Genomic DNA, 21,957 nt, shown 5'->3' on the forward strand with positions numbered 1-21,957 from the left:
AAAGGTCTATTCTTTAAAGTTCCTAATATATTACATTTTGAAGTTCAATTTTTGGTCACGCATCGCCAGCCATTTTGTACCTTCATTACGGCACCAAAAGCGAAAGTGTTTTATGAAAAATTCCGCGCTGGAGGTTTGTTTGGTGCGAGTTTTATTTTCTGTAGATGTAGCTGAAACTGGGGTAATTACACCATAATCTTTCCCTTAGCGCTTGCCACCGGAAACAGCTTGATTCTTACTTTTTTCACATTTGGAAAGAAAAAACATTGTTCTTTCTAAAAAATTCACGTTTAATAAAAAAATTTGATTTTTTCAATGAAAAAAACGCATTTTAAGTTACATAATTTGACTTCCTGAAAAATATACGTTGCTCCAACCAACGAACGTGGTATATACATCTCAAAAGCTAAACTATGTTTTGTTACTGCCGCAAGCGTAAGGCCCGACCTCTCCCTAATAGAACAATTTTTCGATGACCGCCCTGGGAAAGTTCCAATTTTTAATTATCGGGAAATCGGGGAAACCAGTTGGAATGAAACCTGACAGAAGGTTTTCAACCAGATTTATTCAGGTAAAGCTATAAGAGGTTCATTACTTGTGGATTTTAAAACCTACATAACCAAAAAAAGACCAACTGACCAAGGAGGCCCTAACTCTAACTGGCTCAACCCTTGCGGGGAGCTATAAACAAAGAAAGGTAAACGATTCAAATGGGAAAATGGGCACAACAACACTTTTTATTCCTTTATAGAAGCATTTTGGGAGTACATTTTATCCATGAATTGCCTTATTATTTTGACCAAAACGCAAATACCTTCATCATTATTGTTGATACGATGGACACAAAACAGGCCTCAGGAGCAATACTTGCACAGGGATCAACTCTAGAAGAAGCTAAGCCAGTAGCGTTGGCCTCAATAACGACAAATACCTCAGAAAGTAACTCAAAATTACAATTTTACTGTCAGAAACAGAGCCACGTTCAGAGCCACACCGAACCGACATTTTTACTTCTTTCCTCATTTTGATTCACCATGTTTATCATAGTTCGTGTAATGAGCGAACTCTATATCTGTCTTGGAATGCGTAGGGAAAATGGATGGAAAAATTGGAATTTGATACAGTATCCAGCAAAGTTCGGACCTAGCTTAGACACTTCTAGACTTTTCCCGATTTACGTAACCTGCGAAGCCTGACGAAGCGCCAACTTACCGTCACGCACGTCGCAGAAAAAAAATCGTTTCTATTTATCCCCAAGGCTATTAAGCTTTTTTCACATGTACGTAAAATTTTACTTAAGACCTTGAAGAGTGGGCAGTTTCCCTAAGCTTACGTAGTGTTTTAAGGCCTTTAGAGTTTGCTTACGTTCAAAAAGTTTTGAACGGAAGCAATTTTGCTCCGTTGTCCCAGGGCGCACAAAAGTGTACCCTGAGTATAAGAGGTCAAAGAGAAAATATTAACCTCTGAGGACGAGATGGGTCGGAAAATTGTCAATCGAATTTTATATTTAAAACCCAGAACACAGAGATCGAATCAAAACATTGCCGAAGAAAAGAATTTCGAGTGAATTTATTCGAGCTGTGATATTCACGGTAAAGCTTTTTTCACATGTACGTAAAATTTGACTTAAGACCTTGAAGAGTGGGGAATTTCCCTAAGCTTACGTAGTGTTTTAAGACCTTATGTAGAGTTTGCTTACGTTCAAAAAGTTTTGAACGGAAGGAAAAGTCACTTAAGACCCTCTTAATCAACGAAAACTCTACATAATGTCGGGGAAATTCCTAGTCTAGCATGCTAGACGACTTAACTCAGTAAAAAATAGGAAGTAGAAAACTTGACAGGAGCATCAATATAATTATCGGACGAACCCCCTTCCGCGCTACAGTTTACAAATTTCTCATGTTTTCTCACCCCGCAGAAATCTGCGGGCCCTGCTGGAACTCCCGTAAGCTACGGAAACCACCTTAGCCCAGTCGTTTATTTTAACCATATCCCGACATAAAAATTTCCCGCTTTCAACAAAAACGTTATAAACGACTGGATTCCCAGTCTAGGAAATTCCCAAAAGACAGCCTTACGAACAATTTACCGTAAGGTCTAAAGTAAGATTTTACGTACATGTGAAAAAAGCTTTACGGGACAAAAACTGTACGTAATGGCGGGGAAATTCCCAAAAGACAGCCTTACGAACAATTTTTCGTAAGGTCTAAAGTAAGTTTTACGTACATGTGAAAAAAGCTTAACAAAACGACAAAAGTGAGATTTTCCTTTTATTGGTAGAAAGAAAAGTGGGGTGAAGACACGAGAAAGCGTTTCAGGTTGGTGGGATGGAGCATGTTGCATTGCACTAGCGCGAAAAAAACTTCTCGTGTCCCCAGCCTTAATAAGTTTCAATTCCCATAGATAAAGGTAAAGACAGAAAGTAATAAAAGGATTGTTTGATGAAATTCAATGGATAATAAATGGCTCGAGGGGAGGGGGCATTAGCTAACTTCGGCTAATGATATTTTACAACGGACAAATCGCAAATAGCAGCCTTGTATATTTTTACTCTAGGATAATAAGAAACGTTAGGTAAATTGTGACAATAGACAAAACATATCAGATCTCGATTTGTATATCTTTCAGCGTATTTTCAAAAAAAACTCTGTTTTACAAAAATGCAAAAACTGTCAAACAGTAACTTTTGATCTAAAAAATGCTACACTAAAATCTCACAAATTCCAAGCTAATATAACAAAGTAAAAAGTTGACCGTCATTTTGACGATTTTGACTTTTCTAGGAAAATATAAAAGACTATCGGCATGGATATATATTCATAATCCAAGTTTGAACTTAAGAATAACTTTCCTCTTCTCAAAATTTATGAAAACAATTTTTTTCTATCAGGTCTCCCAAGTAGTATACTGGTATGTTTTTTCACAATTTAGCGTTCAGACTCGCCTCTGTAAAAGATATAAAATTTGAAATTGCAAGATTTAAAAAATAATTACTAGGTTTTTTGATAATAAATAATAATTATAACTCGTGTAAATCTTCTTTTTAATAAAATAATTCATTTACAGCCGGAGAATGTATCAAAAAAGTAGAAAAATACGTAGAAAAACGCTATAAAATTTTAGTATATCGTAATATATAGCCTTAGGTTTTGACGAAAGTGTTTTAATTAAGATATCGTTTTTAGTGTTTAGGATAGTAGGTGTTTAGTAATTTACTTTTGTGAATGCAGTCAGAAGCGACCCCCAAGTTCGTCTTTCGATAGCTATCTAACCGAAAGTAGGGGAGGTCACCCCTCCTTCTTTCTGGATTGCTCCAATCACCCTGGATCCTTCTCTTTAACTGTTGTGTTGGGCAATAAGCATCAAGAACCATTTTAGAGTCCTATGTAATCTTTTTTGGCTGATTATCCAGGGTAAGAAATAAATAAATATGTGTGACCAAAAACTGTAATGCTGACGCACAAACTACTGGCAAAATGGTCTCTTCAAGAAAGATTTTTTCACAACGCAAGGGACAGGCTTTTTGAATAGACATTTTTATTTTTATAACCCGGCTGCTAAGGCACAAGGCTAAAGTTAAGTAAAAGAATTTTAGAAAATCTAATCATGGCAAACGATAGCCCTTGACCTCATAATATCAGGGGTTGTCTTAAAAGCAAATTTTTCAGAGAATGAGTTATAATGCTAAACAACCCAAGCTATGACCTGAAAATTGGAGTTGTTTATAAAATAAATGTGTATCAACCCACCGAGATTAGGAGGAGGGGGAGGGGGAGGGGGGTGTGATGAAAAAATAGTTGCCCAACCCGACATACTTTGTGGTGTGTTTGAACGTAATCCATCATTGAAGAAAATCCTATAGTGATGTCCAAATTAAAGTAGTAATACGTCTAAATATCTCGTCCAAGAAAGAAAGTAGTAATATGTCTAAATATCTCGTCCAAGAAACCTATCAATCCTTAAAGCGTGAGAGACTGGGTTCGGGTTTACCAGGAAAGAATAATAGTGACAAATTGTCTGACGTCGTTGCTTTGGTGTTTTAACAGGTCTTGACATTTGATGTCATTCCTACCTCGAGTTGGGAGGTGCATACAGTTACACCTAGAAAAGATGCATTGACCATCGCATAAAAGCCAGGAACGAAACTCATTTGAAACAGAACTTATTTTAATCATCAACCGGTTCAATAGGTATCAAACGGTGCCAGCGTTGTACGGTCTCCGATGAATTCAACATATCCGTCCATTGCTCCGAACCGGACCCCACCGCATTTTTACCCACCGTTAAAATAGCAAAAGTCCGGTCACGCCCAAGTTCGTTATGATGACGTAATTTTACTGTCAGTGATACAGAGTCTACAAGGTGCTTTGGAACATCGAATAATAAAGTCTTATTAAATACAGGATTCGTTTCGTGTTTCACCACGCCTGTCCGTAATTTTTTGAGCACGCGTCCGAAATGCTTTAGAGTAACTTGGACGTACGGATGATCTGAAATAGATAAGAATCAAAATTAAATCTGAATTTGCATGATTCTAATCCCCACTGGTACAAAACATCAAGACAACGGTCAAAACGTCCAAAGAACGTTAGATGAACGTTGAAGCGATGTTGTGTGCCAGCTGGGAAAGTATTTATGATGCACGATATGAAAGTCAAGATTGCGTCATTTTTATATTTAGAAATACCTGTAAAAATCTGGGATCGTGAAAAAAGAAAAAGCAAGAGAAGAAAGATTGTTGACATTCGCGTATCGAGAAAGCAGACTAATACCAGCGTTTGATCACGTTAAATACTATAAGGGAAGATACACTTTTGCAAAAATACGCGAACGTTTCTTTCAGCGCAAGTTTCTCCCCTTAAAGTTATATGAACTGTGAAGTGTAGCCAATTTGAAGCCATATTAATTGATAAATTGTGCACGATGCTTAGTGCAGATAGAGCCTTAAAATCGTCTACAGTTTGTGTTTTAGTCTTCCTTTACATTGTAAAGAGAAGATCCTTACAAAGCTGGTAATGGACAATTCTTAGACTCAGAAAGAAATGCATTTTCACTTAGAGTTAGAGTGGTCATTCGACAATTTATGAACTTTAAACGAATTGAGGCTGAAAAACGCTGTAAGATTGCAGCAAATGGCAAAAACATTGTTGCTTGATTCAGTTCCCTCATGCGGGGTTCCGAAACACTTGAAATGTTAGGCCCTCTTTATTTCTCTCTTTCTCAAATACAGTAGACAGTAGTAGCATGTACAAATCCGCACCGGCGATTCTTTTGTAACATAGCAGTGCGTACAGGGGCTCTTACACGAAATACTGTTTGTACAAATTACAGAAAAACTCGAATGATGAGGTATTTTGAGAAGTGTTGATTCGAACGAACGAGTGCAAGAAGATTCATCATTTCGTCTCTTACCGAATCACTCTTATTATCAGTGAAAACACACTTCTTTCCAATCTTACCACTACAGCTTCACTTACCCAGTACACTTCGTTTCCCATTCTCATTATTATTTTCAAGATCTTCGTGTTCAATTTCCCCGATTTTCCCGTTTTTGCGGGATTTTTTCCGTTTCGAAATAGGAGTCCTAATAGGAGGGATTATGCATGACATGCCATCTGGTTAGTAAAAGAAGAGAAGAGAAGTTTAAAAGGGATAATCAGATGGTTTGAGATTTTTGAACAGTTAAAACCTTTTATGGTTCTGAGAAAACTTCAAAATCGCTCATCTTTTTGCTAGTACAGTGGAATCCCTTCAACTCGAACCTCTATAACTCGAATGCCTTCTTAACTCGAACAAGTTTCATGATCCCTTCAGTTAACAATGCCTTATAGACCAATCTTTATTTTTAAATTTCCGAAAATTAAATTAAATTGAGCGTTCGAGTTATGGAGACTCCACTGTATCTATTTTCCGACTTAGAAAAATAGTTCGGCAAACGATTTGGATGTTTTGTTCAGGATCATACAAAGATTCTACGAGTCAAGAAATGTTAAACAACCATCTGATTATTCCCCTAAGGTTAGTAAGTTGGCTGGTTTGGTTGATGGTGAACTCGATGTGCGCATTGGTGGTTGATTTTGAACGAATCGCGTTAACAGTCAAAACAGTTGAAGATTTACGGGAAAGAAATTGAAACATCCTAATTGGGGTTAACGTTATATCTGGCAAATGATTATTATAATTTCAGAAAGGACTGTATCTAAAATGTCTAAATGCCCTTGCCAATTACACTTATAAATCATTTTTCAAACGCTAAACCCGGATTCAAATCAGCCCCAAACGCACACGTGAGTTGTTCACCGCAAACCATTCGATGAATCGAGATAATGGTATTGTCATTAATATGAACGAATGAAAATGTAATGCAATAATGATAACGTTAGATTATAGTGTATCGGCGTGCTAGAAAATGAAATTATAAGGAAAGTAAAGAGAAGCCGATATGAGTGAAAATGCATGCATGGACAAGTGAAAGCGGGTTAGAAATAACAAGTTGATTTTTAAGACTATTTACGCGGGACGGCGGAGTGTACAATACAAAGGTATGTTTGCAACAATCGTTTCATTTTGACGACGACTAGATGCTTTCCAAAGAGAAGCTTTTAATTATTTGATACTTGATTTGACTTTTAAGACGTTACTCAAAAACTAAAACAGAATTAAAAAACAAAAAGAAAAACAAAACGAAATTACATGGAGCACCCTGTTATATTGTACATTGACCCGCCCCCGGAAGAGAAAATGAAAAGAAAGGAAGTGAACGATTAAAACGATTGTTAGTTTTCATGCCATACATGCATAACTCCCTCCCTTCTTCTAGTTTTTGACCTTTGTAAACGATGTCTACCATTTCTTAAGCACCGCTCCTTTAAACCAAAAGTCAGGATCTTTTCACGAGTCCGAATGCACTCTCCCGATAGAAAGTTGAAATTCCATACCTAATTTGCCTTTGCGGTCGACCAGTAGTAGATTGCGTGCTTTATTCACCGTCACCGTCAATCGTTCGGCGATTTTCAAATAATTGACACTGAGCAGTAACAACATGGCTGTCCTGTCTAGCTCCATTTCCATTGGGTATTCGCGTTTACCGTCTAGTCGATCACCTGATTCCAAAGCATCCTATTATTAAGGAGAAAAGTATTCCATTGTGTTTAATGTGAATTTAAAATAAACTTTTGGAGTTCATTATTATTCGCCATAAATATTGGCATAGATAATATAGGCTGTTGAGTCTTATCCAACTTCCTGATCAATTTTAAGACTTCAGTAATATCTCTCACTGTAATGTTTTTACTCATTTCAACATTATATTGGATGCTGATATATTGAAATCAAATGTCTACCATTTCGAGAAAGTGATCAAATTTTGAGAGAGGTCATGTCAAAAAAAATACCCCGATATTTCGTCATCCGAAAAAGAGCTTTTTAGCAGGCCGGGTAACTTAAAAACCCTGACATTCTTCCAGTAAAAGTTTTTGACTTATAATTGAGTTACATTACCTTATCAATTTTCTTCCACAGTGTGAATTCTTTGCCCGCGTTGAAAGCATCCCTGTCCAAACTGTCCATCTTAAAAGCCACTGAGCCAATCGGTTCGTGGGCTAACTGCTGACTAAAATCTAACACGGTGAAATGTATCGTTTGACCACGGACCTCGTATGGCGGCACCTCCGAATCAAACGATTGGTTGAAGACAGGGTTTTGAGTTTTTTGATGAACTTCTGAATGCATTCGACGCTTGTAGTACGGACTGACTTGAATGTCAACAAACGGATCACAAAACTCACCGTCTTTTCGAACCGGCAATCCTTCGGCTTTCAATATGATGATTGTTAGTTTGGCGCTAAAAAGAAAAATGAAAAACAAAATCAACTTCATATTCGTTTAACAAGGCTAAACAAGGCTAGAATTAAGTAATTCATCAAGAAAGATTCTTGAAAGTTTGACGAACCGTCAAAATCAACGAGTTCAAAATCCGAGTCACTCAAAATTGATCAATTGATTTGAAAGAAAGGCGAGTTGGGTGGCTTAAAGGGACATAAGATATAAAAAATGTAAAAAGAGACTGTATTTAGCATGGTACAAAAACAAAACAAGTCACATAGCACAGAAATGGATATCCCACTTTTCCGGTGTTCATTTAGGTTCCCACTTAGGTTCCCCCATCCCACTTATCCGGTATGCCCAAAAAGTCACATAGCACAGAAATGGGTAAGTCAAAATACGTACGTTGCTTGTTTATATTGTATTGAGAAGTTAAGCATGCCACGACTGCCTTGTTCACTGGCTAACCGTCGCGCGATATCACCACGTTTCAGCGATGACGTGTTACGTCGCATCATGGAGATTGTCGAAGGTCGTTTCTCGTTTTTACCGTCAAAAACCTTGTAAAAGGGGAAAGGTTATTGCAGGACACTATCTCTTTTTTCGATATACTTTTTTTTTAGATCCAGATTATCTTACCAATCCAAGTGAAAGTGAAAAACCTGACCATGCAAATTCTCCCCTGCAAAGGTATCAGAAATTTAACCTAAGTAAACAGGAGTGAAAATGAAATCTGGTAAATTCACCAAAAGTATCATGGTGATTTAAAAAAAAAATTTGCTGTGTGTGACTAGTAAATTACTGCTTTATTTAAAATTTTAAAAGCTTCCTCAAGTTTTTCAGAATTTTATGCTAATTTTTCAATAGAACTATCCAGTGAAAAAATCATGTTACAAACCTCAGGCTGAGCTGCTTGAAGGTAAGAGGTGTCGTGCGCTTTCGAATAAATTTCTCGATCCAGTGTCGATTGCAATCGACTCGTTTTGCGAATGGGAGCAGCGGACGAGGGCTGGATGATGGAGTTGTATACCTCCGGTACCCAGAATTGAGTGTCCCTCAAAATTGGCGTCTGTAACAAATTGTGTTGAGTATTATTTTATAAACTTTCATCCAAAATCTCTAAGAGAATCGAGACCATTAATATTACCCATCTAACACTGTTCGGCTCGGCAATTGAAAGGGTTTACTCGAAATGTTTGTAATAATTTGAAACACAGCAAATTGTCGATGTGGAAGAAGCCTAGATTCAGGTTTTGTTGCTCAAAATCAAAAGTTTGATAAAAACTTTACAGAACGTCATAACATTGATACATAAAATAACTTCAGGATTTAAAAGAAAAGAACTTCCAAGAGACTATACCATCATAAAACGGTATTTAAAAACAAATCACTACTCACTCCTTGTGGTTTGATGTGTATACTGTCGTTACTACTTTTGCTGTTCTTCGACGAAGTTGATCTCCTTTTCAAAGAGCTTTTCAGCCCTCTGGTCATCTTCTCCAACGGTATGCTGAATTCGATGCTCTCCTTTCGCTTTTTGTAGAACAAGAACAAAACGACCACCAGAATGGCCAGCATGATTCCCAAGAGGGACCCCAGCACCAGAGGTAAGGTCTTCGTTGCAACCATCTAGTCATAATAAACATAAAAAGGTTCACCGTTATTTGAACAATTGAGTTTTATCAAAAGCAAATTCTGTTATCTGAACCAAGCTGACCAGGAGATAAGTATAAAAAAATCATCCAAAAAAACGTACATTACCTTTGAAGTTGTTTTGGAAGCTTTTCCTTCGATTTTGTTCACTACATTTTTGGTATTTTTTAGTTATGAAACCATCTAAAAATATAGAATAACGTTAATTTGTAAAAAGCAGTGAAACAGAGTTTCGTGAAAACCTGAGTACTCCTGGTATCTCTTAGAACACGCAGCTCATCCACAAAACGAACGTAATCCACTAGAGCTCAACGCCGCTAAAGTGACTCTACCTGTGAGCAATGATTAGAGATTTGATATAATAGAAAAACCCTATTCTAAACTTCCCACCCTTTTGTAGTTTTTGGCTTAAACGTTGGAAGGTTCATTATATTTTGTCCCCCATCTTGAATGATTCAGAGACAAAGGTTTAGAAATACTATATACAGCCTCAGACGCATCTGACAACAACGTGTATTATAAAAACGTGTATTAAGTAAAGAAAATATCACCATTTTGAAGAGGGATTAATTTAATAAATATTGACAAACACTGCATTTCAAAATCATTTTTATCTTTTATTATACCTAATTCACAAGGAGTAGGAGGGAAATGGTCGCTCAGGTATATGCATCAAAAAAGAAAACAAACCAAAAAAATTCTTCTATATTCGGTCTACTATATATCAGCAAAGATTGAGTCCCAACGGTAATAATAATTAATTAAATTTCTAGACTCATAACAGTAGGCTTATACACTGACGCAAAATAAAGCCGTGAACAAAACCTTAGCGAAGATATTCAAAATACCAATTTTTTTTTATTCGTCTCACAATATTGTAAGTGAGAGTAAAAGAGAGAATCCAGATTAAGAATCACTTCAAAATGACAACTTTAGTTCAAATAAACCTGACCTAGAATCAACATTAACCATGTCATCATAACTTGTCATCATAACTTGTCAGAGATACTTCAACGGAATTTGAATACCTTTTGCTATGCTACAAATCAAATGTACTTCCATTATTAATGAAATGAGCAAAATAAATGTTTGGAAAAGCGATTCAATGAATAATGTTTCATCTTTTACAGGACAGATCTCTAATAGAAACTCAAGAAAGGTCTCAAAGAACATTCTTCTTCTTGGTACTTCTTGTACAGAAAAAACTCTTTTTTGATATTTTTAAAATATTTTCCAGCCAGGTCATTTATCTCCTCTACTTTTGCTACAGAAAAAACCTCTCAGATCTACTAAATTAAAAGGAGCACTCAAGCACAAGATACTGTCACTACTGTCAATAGAGTGCAGCTTTCTTCATCCCTTTGATATGACGATGACGTCAGAATGACGTCATGACAAGACCGGGAAGACATTTTTGACCAAATCTTTGTTTTTCTTCCTCTTCGCATTACCTTGTTTGTTTACATTCAAAATAAAGAACTTGAAAGTACTTTGTGAGAGTATACCATCCTTATGTCATGCCAATCTGAGACAAAAACCGGTAAGGAAATTCGATATTTAGTATTGACTCTTACCAAGCATGATACACCTCTTATGTTTTCCATTTTGTCAAGCTCTAAAAGTAACATAATGTACTTTTAATTTACTAATGGATAAATTTTCATTCTTGGTCTTACTATATGGCTTTACTTTGCTACAATAACTTTGTACAACACAGATTTACCTGTTCATTTCAAAATTATCTTTGGTATAATCTAAAATGACACCAAAAGTATAAAAATCAGTTTCCCAATTCACAGGCTATTTTTCATACCCTTTAGCGTCTGGTCATCGGACGCTGCCCCTCCTGAAATCACTAAAATCTTGGTAAAAACAGCCTTTTGAGTGGAAAAACACTAGAAAAATTTCCCTATTTGGGACACAATGGATGCTGCCCTGCCTTTCTAAATATGGCCTGGTATGAAACTAACAACTCAGAAACTTTCAATCGCCAATAACTTTAAAGCCTTCTTTTTAGTAATACTTCTCAAATATCGTTATATTCACATATGACAGACAGACACACAGACATTGCACCTTCTCAATTATCAATCCGCAATCAATTATAGCTTCAGAGAGAACGTCAATCAGAAAAATTTCTATCAAATTTGACAACAAGCAATAAAAAGCTTTGAGTGACAATGATGCAAGAAATCTAATCTAATCGTTATGTTATTTATAAACATCTAACAACTACGACACTCTACACACTCTTGAAACAGGAGAACATAAAAAAGAGATTCTTCCCTTTAGTTTTTATCAATTATAAATTATTTTTCACAAATCTTCCTTTGAAATTGAACACATTCCTGATACCATCCAAAAATTTAACTACGTCAGCAATAGAAAATTAGAAACCAGATGTTTTAAGTTGTTACAAATACAGTTTAGTTTAATATCACACTTTCATTTAAATCAAATGATTTAAAAAGGTATTCAGTTTCACAACAAACAATCATCTACTAAAACAATTTTTTTATAATATATCGCATTCAAACTCTACTCTACTTTTTGATTACACAGGAAAGGCAATTAACCTATTTAATGTTCTCTTCTTGCTTAGAAATTATGTCATTACTTGACGACGATGTAAAATCTTCCATATTGTTATATTGCCTGTTAATACCCGTAGAAGAAACTCTTATAGCCCCAGGTCTTTTGTTGAAGTTTGTGTCCGAAATAACTTTTTCCATGGAAAATAGAATCAAATTGCCTTTACTTGAATCTAACAATTTTTTATCAAAAGCAGCATTCTAAAATCAAAAATTATTTCGTTTCTTAATTTTTCAGTATTCCCAGGTATAAAAGAAAACATTACCAAATTCATCGTGTACTGTGCAGTACAGTTCAAAATATATCCATTTCTGCACATAAGTAAAAATCACACACAGACATAGATAGAGAGTTAAACTCCTTGTCAAACAAGATGATAAAAAAGTCGATTTCTGCCAGTGTTCAATCAATTTAGTCGTCAAAATAAAGGGATTAACAAAACAAGTCAAATATGGTTGGCATCTTGTGTAAAAGAAAATTGATTAAAAAGAGATATACAACATTGTCAATGAGCCATCATCATATTATAAAATGTATAGCAGTACATCCAGAATGAATTGTCAATTAAATCCTCATTTAAATATGCACAGCGCTTTATTAAATTTGAGTTTCTTTATAAGAATTTTTTAGAACAAAATTACTAGAAAATAACATCAAAAGAGATATTTGAATTTGTGAAATTGATTTTTAATCTGACTTGTGTAAGGATAAATGTGCCATATCAGATTCAAAAAGTTTTAATATATGTTCTATAATTAATTTTAAGCTTCCAATTTTTGGATAGCCAGTCTTTTAATAAGGAAGGTGCTTTTTGGAACTTTCCTTATGATAACAAGATGAAAGGCTCAATTGAGAGATATTATTGTATATATTGCAAAGACTTATAAATGGACTCATTAATTTAGATAAAAATCAGAGCAATTCAACATTCTTTAGAAGTGGTTGTGAGAAAAAAGGCTTCATCGTGAGAGCTTCTTCTTTAAATAGAATATATTAAACCAAAACCAATTATTAATAAGCTTCTATATTTAGCTTAATTTATTATCAGTGCATTGATTTTGGTCTGTATGGACTACTACTTTTAGTCAGTAGAAGACTTTCTAGTTTCCCTCGAGTTGAAAATATAGGTGACTAAGCTAGAAGGCAAGTCTTTTTCCAACAATCAAAACCAGGTCTCCCTCAGTCACAGCTAAAAATTTTTAATCAGTTTTATTGCTGAATAAAGAATCTTTAATTTCTAATATTCCAAATTCCTTACAAAAGTTATTTCTTAAAAATAACTGGTAAAATGTATATTTCTTAAACAATTATTATAAAGCAGATTGTGTCAGACACTGAGAATGTTAAAATATTAATTTGAAAGAAAGGAGTGATACTTTTATGGACCTACCTGGTTAATCATCACAAACCATTGAAAATTAGAATCCCAAAACCCATTAGTGAAGCATAAAATTTTCAGAAATATTTATTGATCGATCAGGAGACAAAAGTGGTAACAAGTAATGTCACATAACCAAACAAAAATATCAAGAACAACTTTCTTGAGCAAGAAAACTAATTAACATAATTACCTATGATGGTATGCTAGGACTTCCAAGTAGGGCCAAAAAGAGAATGTTATATAACATATAACCTTTTGATAGCTTATAAAAATTTCAAATTTCAAATTCTTCCGGCAAATCTATTGTCATCTTTCCATCAAAACTGCTGTTGACTTGGCAATCTATCAATTGCAACTGGCATGGCAATGAACTATTAGACAGTTTGCCTGCAACAATTGTGTAAATTCTACTTAATGAATTTGATCTTCAGGCAAAAGTTTGCCTGAAATCTACTAGTAACAAAAGAAAATAGCAATAATAAAAATAGGGTGCTGTTTTAGTTTTTGACTTTCCGGCCCACAACAAGAATTGGACCAGATTGGACTGTTTTCCTCGGATGGTTAATTTTCTACAACCTGATAACAGCTGTGGAGTTTTCTTAATGCGACACGCTGAAGCTCTAAAAGATCGCTAAAAACTAACATCTGAGGAAAATGGCCCCATCTCTACGGAAAATTTTTTGAGTCAACTTTTTGTCTTCAAAATTAAAAATCAGCTGAAATGGCGCTCCATGAAAAGTGCGTTAGGAATTAAAATTCTATCCCACAAAGCTTTGCGACTGAAAGGTTTCAAATTGGAGGCGGAAGAAAATGTATGTTTGCTATTGTTTTAAAACTCAAGTTTTTTGGTCGTTACACTTTATAAACGTCATAAAAGTATTCAGTAAAGCTGGGTGTCTACTGAAGAGCTGTCGCAATCTGTTAGGTTAATTTTCAAGTGCCTTCAGAAGCTTAACGTGCCCATTAGAAAATTATGACCAGCTGTGTTATCAGGACGACATTGCCTCCAGTACGACACATCACAGTGCCAATCAGTGCAGCTGGACCTTATGATATTCCTTGGTTAGAAAAAGCTATACCTGTTTTCTTTTCTCTTTACAGAATCCACAAGCCATCAACATCAACAAATTCCACATACTTCCTCATCAGAAACTTTTAAATTATCTGCCATTACTGTATGACTTTCAGAAGCAGCGACCGACCTAAATCTGAAGAAGTGTCATTTTATAAGCGATTTATGACCAAAATGAGGGGGAAACCACCACTTTATCAAATAACTCCCGTTCAGTACAGAAATCTGCATACTCGCTTAAAAGTCTTCTATATAGTTTTTCAAGAGCTTTTAGATTCTATATTTTGGTTTTGGCCTAAAATGAGTTTGAAATTTCCATAAAAATTGGGCTTTAGCGTAGTTTTTCAATAAATGGGTCCAAAAATAAGGGTGACCCTTAAAATTTTTCTGGGCCGCCCATCTAATATTAATCCATAGGGTATTAGGCATGCCTGGTCCAAATTTGGTGCTTTGTTCCAAATTTTCACGTTAATTACACCAATCAGGCCTACTAAATCCTGAACATTTGAAAAGAAACACCCGGACTGTCCAGGGTATTGGCATGGTCGTTTATCTGGTTATAGATTTAACATTTAGGATGCTCCTGGATGCTTTTCCCACACCTAGACACGGTCATACATTGCACGGTGGTGTACGAAGGGTCTGGATCTAAATGCCCGGTGGGAATATCATAGTCAAGTTCAACTATGTGTACGTACGGGGTGTGGGATTAAGCTTCCTGGAAAGCACCATCGTACTATGATGTCTGGTGAGACTGAACTTTGTACAATGGTGAAAATAGTTTAACTTGAAATGTGCCGTACATCCCACCATACCCACCGTACACCCACCATACATCAGTCATCACCGTACAATGTATGAGCGGCGGTGTCCAGGGTTGTCTCTTCTTCCCTTAAAGAGTGAAAGTGTTGGGCATTTTTCTTTGTTGAGGAACCTTTGGAGGAGAAAGGTAGCGACTACTAGCGACATCCATTAGTGACTACACTTTACAAAGCCGAGAATAAAGACTGTTCAAAAGCTGAGAACTATAGGCCGATCAGCTTACCATCGATCACTTGAAAGCTTATGGAGCACATAATCCACAGCAATATAATGACTCATTTTGATCAGGACTATATATATACTTTCTGATACACAACATGGCTTTAGAAAATTTCGTTCATGGGAGACACAGCTAATTCAAACCATAAATACATTGGCACAATTTTTGAACAATTGCGAACAAACCGACTCCATTCTGTTTGACTTCAGTAAAGCCTTCGTCAAAGGTTTGTCACAGAAAGCTTTTATTGAAACTTGAACATTATGGCATCCATGGAACCTTGCTTATATGGAAAGCGGGTTTTCTAAACAATCATAGTCAATGTGTAGCTGTAAGAGGAACTCTGTCAAAGCGGATAGCGGTCACTTCAGGTGTTCCTCAAGGCTCAGTTCTTGGTCCCCTCTTGTTTCTTGTTTATATAAACGATATGCCCTTGCATGTTGATTCAAATATTGCTTTGTTTGCTGATGACTCCTACTTATTCAAAGTAATCAATGCAATGAAATAAATCTTTTTGAAACCTTCCCAAAAGTGGCCAAACTATGTAAAATGATGGAATGAAACAAAAAAAAGTGGGGAAGCCCATATAAGGTCTTCCCCAGGCCCCTCCCCTCTGAAGGCCCCTCATCACTGAAGGCCCCTCATCACTGAAGGCCCCTCCTCTTCGAAGGCCCCGCCTCCAAGGCGCCAAAAGTTTTTTTACCCAAACATAGGCATATTATATATCAATGGATGTGCAATTTGAAACTGAACAACTTTTTGTATTATGGAAAATCTTGAAAATGAAACCAATAAGAGCTATTCAAAGAAAACTGTCTATTATTTTGAGAAAATCTGACCGCCTGGTACTAATTGTTGTCATCTAATTGGGTATAATTAATCTCTAGCTCACTTTTCTATGCTGTAAACTCACCATCTGTAAGGATACCTCATACCCTAATTTGGTACTTTCAAGCATAATTTACCCCCAGGTGGTGTCAAATAAAGATTTTTGTTTTGGTAGAATGACACTATGTAGTGAAAATACCAGGAGAACTTACAACAAGAACACACACACACGTTACCCTGTTTATGAAATTGGATTTCCCAGTAATGTAGGTAAATTTTAAGATGTTTTTATATTTATTTTTAGGAAATGAAATCGTGTTTTTAGATGCACTTTTTAATTTCAAGTTATTTTTAAGACAGATACATATATTTTTTATCACTATTCTGCTATTTACCTTTGTTATTTATATTCTTTTCTACCGTCAACTGTTCTAACTTGGGACGATTGGTCGATAAATGGTATATACTGTTGATATTCTGGCCTGTATTTTCACTTACTGTTAATAAATCTCTTTGACAACAAATTTGTTTTGATAACTCCACCAAGTTTATCAATCATACTTTCTGTCATAGCATGTCACGATAACACTTTCACTGATAGCGTGCCCTTTTTAACTTTTTGTTTTCATTCAAAATGACCGGACGCCGATTGGAGAATTAGAAAATGCCCGCCGCCTAACCGCCTATTGCCCGATGGGATTAACAAATAACTAGTGTGTAACTTGCTGTGTGAGTGACGTCGAACGCTCCATTGTTTTGCCACTAATTTCGTCTTCCTCGTTCCAGACATTAGAGTGTGTTCCACTACGGATTTTTTTCCTATTTCGAATTAAAAAGCCTACTCAGTGCAAAAGAGAAATCGTGTACCGTAGAATCGTCCAATATCGACACCCCTCCTTTAAAGTCGACACCGGATCTGTAAAATAATCAAAACAAACCCTGAATCAAATTCTTGGTATCCTCCTTATTAAACAAGTTCATCCATCAAACTAGAAGTTCAGTAAACATTGCAATCCTTTCAATTAAAAAAGCAGCCAAAAAACCCAAAAAAAATTTTTTTTTGCATTTTTTTTTCGTACTTCATCGTTAGGGTTAGGGTTAGTTTGTTTGTTTGAAAAACTTTTGTGAATCAGTTTTTGAGGCGTGTGATTTATCGCACGTGATATTTTATATTCTACTATAAAATGCACGCCTAGAAATCACTTGGAATGAAGGTTTTATCCTGATCATTGTTATAGAAATGAAATTTTATCAAATTTTATCATTTTATGTCACCCGGTGGACCGGAAACAAAAAAAATTTTCGGGTTCGTCTTATAAGCAATCTTACACAACACACGAAACACATGCAAACTTTCTTGTAACTTTCTCGTGTCCATCATTAAAATTTTACAACTTTATTACGCTTCAAGTCACGTGATAAAAATAATTTGCGCGCTTAGCTTGGTTTCCCCTTCCTTATTTATCAAAAACACACGCTCTAGGCGCTAAGAGGCCGCACGACCCACAGCATGGCCTGAACATGTTTGGGCCTGTTCTGACCATGCTTCGGCCACAAAAAAGTATTATTGAATCGGTCCGAACATTTTGTTCGGACCATGTTCGGGCCAAGGAAGGAACATCATAGGAATAGTAGAATTTAATTTTATTTACCTTTCCTGGTTTATCATCATCCATTGTTAAATATTTTCATTAGACAAATTCAAAAGTTCCAAATACCAAATTCAAGTTGTATAACAGTACAAAAAAACGATCCAGAAAAATTCTGCTTCGAATAGGAGAAGACCACGAGAAAAGGGAACGGGATATATAAAGAATAAAAAGAAGACCATATTATGTAAGATTCAAATCATTTTTTTAAATAATTTTCCTAACTTAATTGGAAAATAGATGATTAACTTTTATATTTGAACAATATATACCGTGAGAGGTCCTAAAGCCGACAGCCCAGCTTAAAGCCGATGGGGTCTTTCAAAGATACAAACTAAAATAAAAACAAACCTTTCGCTGTGACGCAACGAACAGAACGAAGATACCAAAGTGTCAACTAAACTGAGAGATTTGATACATTGAACCAAATAACAATAATTGCTTCTTATAACAAAACATATTTTTTTATTGCAATATGCACAATCATCTATTTTCCACGACCTCATTCTTGACATATTAGATGAGGGTTTGACTGCAGATGTTGTTTACCTTGATTTCTCAAAGGCTTTCGACAAAGTCGATCATGCAGTTGTACTTGGGAAATTAAAGCAATTGGGTATATCCGGACCAATCCACAGATGGATTGAATCATTCCTTACTGAAAGATATCAAACAGTAATAGTAAATGGTGTCAAGTCCAAAGCCCAGAAAGTAATTTCAGGAGTCCCTCAAGGCAGTGTATTGGGACCTCTTATATTTCTAATATTGATTGGTGACATTGATGAAAAAGTACTGTTCATTTTGCTATGATACACGTGCCACCAAATCAATCAAAAACACAAGGATGTTGAAATTCTTCAAAAAGAACTAGAAAAAAGTCTATGACTGGACTGAAGAAAACAACATGAAAACTAAATGACACAAAGTTGAACTTCTACGCTATGGTCAGATGAAGAAAGAAAAAACCAAAATCACTACAAATCCCCTTCAGGAGAAAATATCGAAGGAAGAAATTTGTGAAGGACCTGGGATACTAATGTCAGATGATGCTGTCTTTACACATCAAATAAATTCAGTCATTGAGAAAGCAAAAAACTTGATTTCCTGGATTCTGCGGACTTTCTCTTCGCGTTTACCCCAACTGATGATTACTCTTTACAAATCATTGGTTATTCCAGTCATTGAATATTGCTCAGTCCTATGGAGTCCAAGTGCTGTCAGTTCTACCCAAAGATTAGAAGGAATCCAAAAATCATTTCTCAAAAGAATAACTGGCACTCCAAAAAACTATTGGGATTGTCTGAAAAAGCTAAAACTTTACTCACTTCAAAGAAGAAGGGAGAGATATCGGATCCTGTATACATGGAAAATAGCTGAAAATCTGGTTCCAAACATCAACAATAAATTTCAATTCAAGGAACTCCCAAGATTGGGAAGGATGTGTGTTCGCACCCATAGTTCAAAACTACATGATAGCACGCTTGTTGTGCAAGGTGCTAAATTATTCAATTCAATGCCCAAGAGTATTAGAGATATGAAGAATGTTACAGTCGAAAAGTTCAAAAACTCTCTAGACAGACACCTCAGTTCGATCCCAGACGAGCCACAGATTCATGGTTACACAGGGTGCAGGAGAGCCGAATCTAACTCCATTCTTGACATGAAAACTGTTTAGCTGCTGACATCCTTCCTTATTCAGGTTTGATGGATGCAGCATTGTGGTGTGAAGCAGAAAGTTTCTTGCCAGAGCATGAAGCTCGAAGACAACCAAAAGTAACCAAAAGTAAGTAACAACGTCATAAATGACAACAGTAGTAACAGCATCATAAAAAGTAACGAGATGTTTTGATTTTCCAAAGCACACGAAAATATAAAAGAGGTCTGTGTACGAGCGTGCTCATTTTGAAACGTTACGTAATCCAGCCTGGTTTCTATTACTTTACACTGGCACTTGGCTTGATTGCAGGGACAGGACTTTGTGTAAGGATACATATAGACGACGTATATTACATTATATTATATATTACATGATAAGAATACAAATAGACAACGTATATTACAATTATTATGTATTACATGACACCTTGCTCCTATTCTAGTAAAGATAATATATGTCGTCAAAGAGTACACTTAAATGAAGAGCTATCCGATTGCGGGCTTTCCGTAAATAAACATCCGGACTTATCGGTGGTAAAGAGGGCGTTGATAGTTGCCGCCTCATTGATTCAATGTTTGTTATTCAAATTAGTGCTACCGCATCCGCCCTTTTTTCAACTTCGTGCCATTTTTACAATTTAGTCTGTTTGTTTCTTGATGGAAACCAGTCCAAGTTGTTTCGTATTTTTCCCGCACAAGTCACAAAACTGTTATCGTTTTAAACATGAGCAACTGATCCAGAATAAAAAGGTAATTATTTTTACAACTCGCACTTTTTAATTACATTAAATTGACATCTTGACATTACAGCTATATCTTGCTAGATGTTTTGTTTCGAGAGTTCTAGCAATAGTTTATCGTTCAACTTGGAGAGGGAATGTTTGTAAACATAGAATTTTTTTTCATAACAGTTATTTGGGGTGTCGGAATTAAGCTGGGCTGTCGGCTTTAGGACCTCTCACGGTATTTGAATAAAGATGAAGATTTTTAAATTTGTTTGCTAAAATAAATATAAATATTGGGTCCTGAAATTACATGCGCGATTGTAGTAAGTTTTCGAAAATCTGGCCCGAACATGGTCCGAAACTGCGCGGGCCATTTTAAAAAAGTATTAATCAGCCATGCCGTGGGTCGTGAGGCTGCATGCCGTGATGGCCAGTATGGCGGTCACATTCAATTCAAAAGGAAACCAAGAGATGACGCATCAGGACGCATGTCGATATTAGACGATAGACCTTTTTTCAAAGAGGACGTCCTGTTGAATAATTATGTAGTCCATCCATAAAAACAATGATAGAGCCATGCATAATTACTGTATCATGCATATTGTAGTAATTACGCATGGTTTTATCATTGTTTTTCTGCTGGACTACATACCGTGAGAAAGGGTAACTTGCATCAGTGGAGGCTAACATGCATAGCCCTCAAATGAATGACCTGGCTGGTCATTAAAATACACATACCCAGCTCCGCTGGCAGCTCTACTCTACTATTTTTGTTTTGATTTATTTTCGTATTTTAATGACCAGCCGGGTCTTTCATTTGAGGGATATGCATGTTAGCCTCCACTGATGCAAGTTACCCTTTTTCACGGTAATTATTCACAACAGGGTGGACGTGGCCTCTTTGAAAAAAGGTCTATTCTACGGTATATTTTAATACGCCGTTCATTAATTCAAATCAAATGACTTTGAAGGTAGGGTGAAATGGTGGCCAAATTGCTGGCCCATGTTTTGTCAGATATAGTCCTAAAGTTAGAGCATCAGTTGTTTGACACACGCACACGGTAGATAATATTTGTGAGAATAGGTTTCATAAACCGCTGGCAAATTATCGAATAGAAATAGAAATAGAAATAGAAATACTTAAATTGAATGTTTAAAAAAGATGTTATACACTCATTGATTAGTTATCGATTGGAAAAAGTTTGTATTGTTTTGAATAGTAGTGGGACAGTGATTGATGATCGTTTTAAATGTTAAGAAAAATAAATATATACATTTTACCTGAAAACTCGTTCAATCAAACTGTGAATAGACTGATAGCTTTTACTGAGCAAACGGGAGCAAACTAACATCAACATTAGGGAGGTCGGGCCTTACGCGTGCGGCAGTAACAAAACATAGATTTTCGAAAAAAAATATTCAATCTTACATACCTCAAGGAAGGAAACCTCTTTTAACATAAGTATTTTTTCCAAAGTGTAGAGAATTTATTCAGCTTTCTTTTGCAGAAAAAATCAGCACATCATGTCTTCATT

At 35.9% G+C, this 21,957-nt stretch overlaps 1 protein-coding gene across 2 annotated transcripts; it reads right to left on the reverse strand.

The window, feature by feature from the left end:
- Window positions 1-2,822: 2,822 nt before the first annotated feature.
- Window positions 2,823-9,662, reverse strand: LOC136806682 (synaptotagmin-2-like). 2 transcript variants are annotated; one of them, XM_067063268.1, is made up of 7 exons: window positions 9,586-9,662; window positions 9,223-9,453; window positions 8,723-8,893; window positions 8,230-8,384; window positions 7,501-7,843; window positions 6,939-7,119; window positions 2,823-4,490 (listed from the first exon to the last, which is right to left on the reverse strand). In XM_067063268.1, exons 2-7 carry the CDS (start codon window positions 9,451-9,453, stop codon window positions 4,168-4,170), a joined length of 1,404 nt encoding a protein of 467 aa, XP_066919369.1. In that variant the 5' UTR covers window positions 9,586-9,662; the 3' UTR covers window positions 2,823-4,167. The 2 variants fall into 2 exon arrangements, with proteins under 2 accessions (XP_066919369.1, XP_066919368.1); XM_067063267.1 differs by lacking the exon at window positions 9,586-9,662 and adding an exon at window positions 5,478-5,615 and having other exon boundaries at window positions 4,150-4,490; window positions 9,223-9,449.
- Between the last annotated feature and the right edge of the window lie 12,295 nt (window positions 9,663-21,957).

The sequence above is a fragment of the Clytia hemisphaerica genome, unplaced genomic scaffold, assembly GCF_902728285.1.
Source record: "Clytia hemisphaerica strain Z4C2 unplaced genomic scaffold, Clytia hemisphaerica genome assembly, whole genome shotgun sequence".
In the NCBI taxonomy this organism is placed as follows: domain Eukaryota; kingdom Metazoa; phylum Cnidaria; class Hydrozoa; order Leptothecata; family Clytiidae; genus Clytia; species Clytia hemisphaerica.